The following is a 9143-nucleotide window of genomic DNA, read 5'->3' as shown; positions in this document are numbered from 1 at the left end:
CCAAACCATTAGAGAAAATTTGGCTCAGGCAAAACAAACTGCAGAAGGAAGCCAACTGTGAGACCCCGTCCTGTGGGTCTTCCCATCAGATGCACCATGGATACATTTCAAATACTAGATTTCCACTTTAATATGTTAAGACAGGATGTCATCAAACCTCATTAAGTGGTGAAATCTAAGAAGAGTGTACAGAAACACACATGAGAAGAGCCTCACAATAAAAGGAAAACAAACTCTAAGAAACGTGGTTGAGATTTATCAGACTCAATTAATAATGGAGCCGTCAATGGCCTTAGAGAAATCCAATACAAACCAAATTCCAACTACCTGCCAGTGCTTCCAGCCATATTTACTTTCAATTGATTATATTTTTAAAAGATCTTAGGGGAGAATTGTTTAAGAAAAACAAATCTGGTTAAAACCTAGAACATTAAAGAACATTAATTTCAGTTTTTTTCTCTTAATTAAAAACAGATTTTTTTTTCCCTTTTTGGTTCATTTGAAAAAAAAAATTGAGAAAAGATGAGAACTTCCAATAAGAAGAGTAGAGCTGAGAGGAAGTTGAGAGAGAACATTAAGGGAGAAGGAGAAAATATATAGTGTTTGAAAAATGTAATTCTAAAGCATGCATAACTTGTTTTGGAGTTCATCCCAGATGAGTATGAGTATAGTCAGGGATAATGATGAATTCTGTATTAGAACTGTGTGAAGTTTTGAAAAAGCAGTAAGCCCAAGTCCTGGGAATGCAAAACGGATGACACTTTAGAATGATCTGCTATCCAAAATGGAGGGAAATAAAGCTTAACCCACATGTCAATATATTCTCATGCATATCTAAAAGGGCACATTCATAGACATACTTGGACACAGACATCCATATAGACATGCACAAGGACACTGACAGGATAGGCATGTGTTTTAGGGTATGAAAAATTTCCTAGGTCATTGCCCTGTAACAGTGCAATGGTTTCTAGAAAAAAAAAAAAAATCATTTCCTATTCTGGCTCAGAATGTTAAAAAAAGAAAAAAATGACTTTCCCATAACATTGTATAATGGATCTTCCAGTCACAGTCTCCTATGGAAGCATAATTTATGTAGTGGATGACAAGAAGAGTTTTATGATATCTGGAATTCATTTAAAATCTTTAGATGGGAAAAATTGAGATCCAATTAAAGTCTTAATAAATGACTGTGTTGAATATAAATATATTAAATTAATATGTGTGCAAGATGAAATTGGAAAAGTTATGGGATTCTTCATTTTAATTCTATTTCTATCAGGAAACTGTGTAACTCTGAGAATTACTTGGTAATGGGGCTGTTTACAATGAAGCAAAACTGAATTTAAATAGGACATTTTAGCCCATGACTGGTCATAACTCATGAGTTCTTGGCCTGAAGGCATATTGAGATCTTATTGGTGAAAGGCCTGTGAGGAGAGGGAAGATGGACCAATTGGAGCCAAGAAGGGCCCTAGGGAGACCCAGGTAGCGATAGGACCAGCCCCCAAGGATCTTTCCAGGAAGGGAAGCAAGGGCAGTCAGGTTGCTACATGCAGGTTCCATTTTGTAGGTAAGATAGGGTAGTGAGAGTCTTTGGTGGGAGGTAGCTCTCATGGGCAGGAGGTGGTAACAGCTTGGTTGTATGGGAGATCTGGATGGGATGGACAGTGTCTTTGTTAAAGGCCCCAGGTGCTGAGGGAGGATAGTTACAAGGTGAGTGTACCTATCCTGGATAGGTACAGTCAGATAGAGAGTGTCTATCTTCTACTTATTTACATAATTGCCCTAGGTTTTATATCCTAGTGTGTATCATAGGGAAAGATATACTTACCCTAGGTTTTCTGACTACTAAACTTAAGGCAAGAGACTAAATCCGAATGGTGACCAAAGATTGGTTCCTGACATACTGGGCAACTGAGTGCAGCAGTTAAGATGGCAGACCTGGAAGTCAAATTACCTGAGCTCAAATCCCTGTTCTCCCACTGACCAGCTGGGGATGACAACATCCGTATCGATGTTATAAGGATCACATAATTGCAAGGTGCACCCAAATTGTTATCTTTGGAAGTAGGTTTTTGGTTTAAGTCATATAACTAGGGACCTAGAAAATTGGGCTATATCCATGGGATAGACTAAGCTATTCTTATAGTCTGGCAAGTTATAAAATAAAAAAAGATCCTGGCCGTACATTCCCCCCATTTTCCCACAAATCTGGTTGTACCTTCATTTCCTAGTAGGTTTAGAATCTTTTTTCATTTCCATCCAACTACTTTTTTCCATCCAGTTGCTGTCCATCTGAGGCAGGGACCATTGCTGTTTTGTAAAACTTCTGCCCAGATTTATAAAACTTCAGGGCACATTTATTGTAGAATCGACTGAGTTTGTTTTTAGATTGTTATAAACATGCTTTTACTCCTGTCTGTACTTAGGCATAACTGTGGATGCTAATAAAAAATAACATTTGGGGGAGTGTGGGTATGGATGAGTGGAGAGTTTAATTGAGAGAGCCATACCCAGACTGTTGGAACTGGCAAAGCCCTCATTATACCCTCAGTTGGCTATACCCAAGTCACAAGATGCTAAGTTTTTGTCTCATCAATGTTTATCTTTCTGAGACATTCAAGGTGAACGGCAATCATCTTATTCATCCTTTCCTATAAGCTATCTGTAGTTAACCACCCCCCCTCCCAACCCCCCCACCCTCTCATAAAGAGCTACCATTTTGAGAGTGTTCATAGTGCCAGGAATTGAAGTGAGTGGACTTACAAGCATCATCTCATTTAATTATCACAAGGATAAATACTACTATGTAAACTAAAGGTTAAAGAGAGGTTAAGAAATGTGAACAAGGTCACCCAGTAAGGAAATGCTCAGCAATTTTGCTTACTAGAGTCAGCTGGGTTGTTGCTCAGACCTGCAGACTCCCTGGAGACAGAATGATGTGCCCTGCCCACCCTTGCCTCTCTTACCTGCCAACCTGCCAGGTTCTGTCTCTCTTTCCATAGAGCTTTTCTTCTACTTTGGTTAAAGACCTTACCATGTTATATCATGTATCTCTTATCTTTCCCACTTGACTGAATCTGAGATGATGTTAGAGACCCTGAAAATCATTCATTCCTGATGGGTCCTGTACTGCCTTACTAAGTTTTGTTTTTGTTTTTGTTATTAACTCCCCTCCAGTTAGTGGTAGCTCAAAAAGATTTATCTTCTAGTAACAGCTCAGTAAAGGTTTGTCGAATTCTTAAATGAATAAAATACTGAGTTTTCCTGGCTTACTAAAGATCATGAGCTAAAGCAGTGTTTTAAAAAATACAGTTCTAAAAAAAATATACTTTCCTGATCACCCAAATAGAGGAAGCTCTTCCTGAACTTACTGGTCAAAAAGTTTTTACTGAAAATAGAGCAGATCTCTGAACCACACGGAGGGTCTGGAGGAAGGAGTAGGAGAGCAGGGAGTGTCTCTTAGGAAGACTGAAAAGAGGGACTTTCCCTGGGAGCAGGTAGTCTGTCCACTCTCAGTGTTTGCAACACTTTTACCGTGGTGCCTCCTGCTCGCTCAAGATTCTGAATGTTCTCACCAAGAAAACACCAAATCCCTTGAAAGTCTGGTTTCTGCCTTGTGGTTTGTGAGCCAATCTCATGACGTCACAGCCACCAGCAGCCCACAGTGCTTTTCCTGACTCTATGTAGGCAGACCAGACAGGGCTTCTAGCAAGTGAAAGCTCTTTTGGGTAAATATTTTGGGCCTGGTTTTAAGATTTCTCTGACAGACCAAGTGGTGGAAATCTGTGTATATATACAGAATGCTCTCTCTCCCTTCTTCTGCTATGTGTGTGATGTCACTTTCTTCAGAGAAATAACTCTGTTTCTCTTAGCCAGTTCCTTGCTTGGGAATTGGGCTTTCCTTGTTGATTTTCACTCCAAAAGGACTGCTAAGGAGACCCAAAACATATCTCCTTCCAGGCTGTCTGCCTTTTAAAGCTGCTCTATCACCTTTTGTTTTATCATCAGAGACTTGCCTTACAGGAGACTTTAGAATTAACTTTGTTACTTAAGTTGCAACAAAGTTCATTCAAATTCTAAACTTGGAGGCTGGGAGAACAAAGTCCTGTGCTTGTGGGCACAAACCCAATTTATATACGTATATAATCAATGTATATATATGAGAATACATTTAATTTTCATATAAATATATACATTCTATTTACTGTATATTTATGTAAATACACTTTTTAAAAAAAAATAAACGCACAAGCCCAAATCAAAAAAGCAATTAATATATGTCTGTGTACGTGCACATTCACACAAAATATACAGCCTAAGTTTTCTGGCGTCTTTTGTTGATAGGCACTTATGCTCCCTTATTAGTGGCAAATTATTCATCTAATGAGCCCATCACAGCATTTTTAAGCAGAGGGAAGGCTCTATGGTTAAACAGCCCGGGGAGAATTTCATCTGCTACTTTTGAAGAATCCTTTGATGCGCCCAAAGCCTGTAGCAGGGTGATTCCAACCCCACTTAACTTTTTAAAAACTGTGAAATGTCTGCAAGGGGTTCTCTGATCTGCTGGAGGAGACCGAATCGAGGAGAAGAAAAGGGCGCTTTCTCTCCCCAGCAGGACCCAGATCCCTGCCTGCTGCTGAGCCGGCTTTGCATACGTTGAACCACAGAACGTTTACTGTGGGGGGTGGGGGAGAAAAAGAGGGAGAGAGAAAAAAGAAAAAGTAGCAAGCATCGAGGGGCTGCCGCGGGAGACCGGGACGGCACGTAATCCGTGGGCGGGGTCTCGGGGGCCGCCAGCCAGTGGACGGGCTCGGGGGCGGGTCCGAGGCGCGGGGGGCGGGGCCTGTGCCCGCGCAGCTCGCACCGCGGTCCCCTTATTTGGATCTGCGGGAATGTGGGCTGGAGCGGTCCTGCCGCGGTACCAGCCTCCAGCCTGTCGCCCGGACTGCCCCTGACCCAGGCGCGCCCGCTGCTCGGTGGCAGAAGGGCCGCCGGAGCGCCATGGCCTGCATCCTGAAGGTAACGACTGGGGTCTGTGGCTCGGACGCGTGGATGGCCGGTCCCTTGCTGCTCAGAGGCAAGGAGTCAGCCGCCGTCCCACTGCATCCTCATCTCAGTTGTCTTTTCCTGGCATTGATTTTCTTTTTGTTCCTTTGGCAAATGCATATGGAGGGAGCTTCTGAAACATGCAGCTGGCACGGCTTCTCTTCCCACCATTCCTGCCTGCTCGCGCCTGCATTGAAGGAGCTGCAGACTGTTGGCTCCAGGGGAGAGCAGGGCTCTGCGCCGAATAATGGGGATGGCAGGGAGGGGAGGGGTGCTCCCGCGGGTCCCGAGGCTCTGTTGCCTGAGGCCTCGCAGGGGCCAAGGGGAATGGAGAAGAGGCTGGGCATGGGTGACTGGTGGTCAAGGATATAGCACTTTGAATGGGGGTGAGAGTGAGCAGAGGGGCGTTCTGTTGAACATTTGATCTCGCGAAGACAAACTTCAGAGTTTACAGGTAGTCCCTTAGGAATGAGTTTTCTGTGTGAACTGCTGGCTTTATGTGCCATTAACTTTACTTCGGGAAAGTTCACAGAAAGATGTTTTTATTAGTAGAGAATTTCTGACCCTTCCTTAAGCTCATAAATTTGAACAGACCCAATGATTTCACTACATAGCAGAACCCGCTGAACCACCCCTTCTTTGTTGAGTTTTCTTTCCCCAAGTCTGGGTTCTGAGCCCAGACCAAGTGTCGTCCTGGGTTTATAGCTCTGTGGTGTCAGGTGGGAGGCTGTGGGTTTGTGGGTTCCGTGCCTCACTTGATAACTTTACATTCCACAGGGAGAGGCGTTTTACTTGTTGTTTTCATTTTTCTCACGCCTATCTCTCCTCATGCCTAACCTGACTCCTGACTGCCTGAATCTTAAACATTCACAGCCTGAAGGTTTCCTGGGCCTTGATTGGAGAATGTAAAGGCCTGTTTGTCCCAAGGTTGGGGGAGCTGTGTGTGATAGAGGAAAACACCACAAAAAGAGTTTTGTTGTTGTTTATTGTGAAATACTATTTGTTTCTCTGTACGATGATTTGAAGCCATCTACTGTTAAACTAGTTACTTCCTGTGTCATCTTGTCATCTTACACCATGCCTTGGTGTTAATGATACAAATAAGAGACTAACCTAGGAAAGGTTTTCTTGTTCTTTTTTTTTTTTTTTTTTTTCCCTTAGAGTAAAGGAGGTCAGATATTTCCTGTGACTTTTCTGAACTTCCTCTCTTTGGTTTTGGAACATTTTCTGGGACATAACAAATGGTAGCAAGATCAAGAGGAAATACGTAATACATTGGTATTACAATATGGGATTTTTAACTTGGAGACTCAGCACAAGGACTGAAATAAGAGTATGAGTCATTCTTTACTATTTATTATATTATTAGCTGAAAGGGAAATTGAGGAGCATGGCGTTTATCATTGGACATCTTCTTCTTTTGGCTTCTCCCTGCCTTATCTTGCACATGTTCCAAACATTTTAAACTAATACCCCAAGCTACACATGAATCTGATCCAGGCTTACTTTTCAAGCGCCTCACATTGACCTCATACATTTGGGGGCACATCTGAGTCCTCTTTATCTTTCCTCCACTGAAACCCATCTGGGATGCAGACAGATAAACTTCAAAGAGGTTTCGATTCAGAAAGACCTTGGTCTGTTTGCAGGTTCTGCCTGTTGCCACCTGTGTGGCCTTGGACAAGTTACTTCTATGTCTCCGAGTCAGAGTTTCCTCAATGTAAGATCAAAGTAATAGCACCTACTCCCCAGGGTTGTTGTGGGAACAAAGTAAGATAGGGGAGGAAAACTACGCTGTGGCATAGGCATTGGTACGCGCCACTTTTTTCTGACATGTAGTGATAACTACAGATTAATGAATCTGTAATATGTCTTCTGCTTCTTTCATATACTGTAACTCTCATTCTTACATCGAATGCTACAGGGTGAGTAACATTGCATAAAACCCCATTTTAGGGGAGCCTGGGTGGCTCAGTGGGTTAAGTCTCTGCCTTCGGCTCAGCTCATGGTCCCAGGGTCCTGGGATCGAGCCCTGCATTGGGCTCTCTGCTCAGCAGGGAGCCTGCTTCCTCCTCTCTCTCTGCCTGCCTCTCTGCTTACTTGTGATCTCTCTCTCTCTCTGTCAAGTAAATGAATAAAATCTTAAAAAAAAAAAAAATCCCATATGATAGACGAGGAAACCAAGGCTCCTCAGTTTAAGAGATTTGCCCAAGACAACAGGGTGAAGTTCGAAGTGAGCTTGGGTTTAGACCCAGATTTGCCAAGCTTTCTTATACTTTCATGCTGTTCTCTGCACTTTCTCAGGTGACCAATTTCTAAGATGTCCCGATACCATTCAGAATCCTTATCACATTTGAGAAACAATGTACCTTTGTGTATTGTTGGTCTCAATGGCCTATGGTAGGCCTTTTCCCCTTCTGGTTGTTGGAAGTCCATCCATGGTGGAGTGGAGAATCCTGAGACCCGGATCCAGTGCAAGACTGACCTCCTGTACATGATGTTAGGCAGTCACTACATCTTGCTCGTTTTAGAATGCAGATGTTTATGATAATTATCTGGTAGGGTTTTATGAAGGTGAAATGATTGACTTCTTTTTTTCTTTTTTTTTTCAACTAAACATTTTCTGCCACATGCCATCCCATGGCTTGGTGTTGGCATCACAGGGTGTATGAGCCATTGACTTGGTTCTCAAGTTGTTTACGGTGTTGGAAAGAGGATGGAAAAGTAAGTGAACATTTATGTTACAACGTGAAGAGTAACATAGATCTGTGGAAGGCATACTATGCAGAGGGGTAGAGTGATGAACCCTCCTACTGACTCCTCAAGACAGGCTTTCCACATCCTGCATTGGAGCTAGGTTTTGAACACTGCCTCAAATGTACTATCGTGGAGCTTTTTTTTTTTTTTTTGAAAGATAACCTTTGAGGCAATGTTAACTTTACTCTGTGGGTGAAAACTAATTTCTTGACAGATTTTTGAGGTCGATTTTATTATCCATTTTTATATATGAGAAAACTGAGATAGAGGTTGATTAAAATATCTTTATGGACTACATAGTGACCCTAAAAATGGGGATCTCTGAGTAGCTAAGAGGAGAAGCCTATGCCGTGGCTGCCGGGAATGGTCCTATGTGGCACACAGAACGGTTCCCTCAAGGTACTGTGTATGGGGAAGGCCCATTCTGCCCCTGCGCAGAGCTGGCTTTCCTAACAGAACAATGATTAGTACCTCAATAATCATTAAATTGTGAAATACGTATTCACTCCACGTCGCCTGGGCTTTGAAGCTAGAACTATGTGGGTTTTAATTATGGCTACACCACTTACTAATTGTGTAACCACAAGCAAGTTTCTTGATTTCACTGCTCTGGTTTCTGAAATGGGGATAATCATGCATTCCTCAGCGGGTTATTCTAGGGGTTAAGTGAGAATAACTGCACGTTAGAAAGCATAGGCTAAACACAAGTCCAAGTCTTAGGTTCCTTTCTTGCCATGCTCCCGGTCAGGCAGCCCTCCTGGGGAGCTGTGCTGTTGTGAACAATTAAGGGAAGGACTAGTCTTTTTCCAAGGAGTGTTTTTAAAGGTCTCAGAGATTTTGATAGACAAGAAAGGTATCTCATTTGTATTTATTTGATTACTAGTGAAGCAAAACTTTTACATTCATGTTAGTTATTTGTTTTTCTTCTTCTGTACATTAGAGAGTCTTAAAATTTTTCATGTAATAAAACTTGTTTCTGGTTTCTTTTAGGATCGATACCTTTAGTCGGCAGGTCTGCCTTGGGCACAGTATCTGGTGCATTTTAGTATTTACTAGTATTTGCTGAATTGTATTCAGTTGCCTTTGTATCTGGCGCTAAAAGGGTCACTGAGTGGATGTGTAGACACAGGATACTTATGAGTCATTTCTGCCCTAGCGAAGATCACGGTTTTGCCAGACCTATGAGCATGAAGCAGTTAGACAATAACACGACAGGTGCATGACTAAGCCACCGCTTTCTTCCCTCCCAGTCACCCATCCCCATGTAACATTTACTCAGATGGATGAGAAATTCGGTGACTGGTGATACCAAGTTATGAACTTGGTGTCTTCTC

The 9143-nt window shown here is 42.4% G+C and overlaps 1 protein-coding gene across 1 annotated transcript in view; it reads left to right on the top strand.

Moving 5' to 3' along the window:
* The first annotated feature begins 4842 nt into the window (after positions 1-4842).
* The window catches only part of ST6GALNAC3 (ST6 N-acetylgalactosaminide alpha-2,6-sialyltransferase 3), a 529248-nt gene continuing 524947 nt past the window's right edge, over positions 4843-9143 (top strand). Inside the window, exon 1 of the mRNA XM_032360883.1 lies at positions 4843-5025. Coding sequence (XP_032216774.1) covers positions 5008-5025 — 18 coding nt within the window. The 5' untranslated portion in view covers positions 4843-5007. The remainder of the gene's footprint in view (positions 5026-9143) is intronic.

Source organism: Mustela erminea, chromosome 10, assembly GCF_009829155.1.
Source record: "Mustela erminea isolate mMusErm1 chromosome 10, mMusErm1.Pri, whole genome shotgun sequence".
Lineage (NCBI taxonomy): Eukaryota > Metazoa > Chordata > Mammalia > Carnivora > Mustelidae > Mustela > Mustela erminea.
This window is presented reverse-complemented; position numbering and strand designations above follow the sequence as displayed.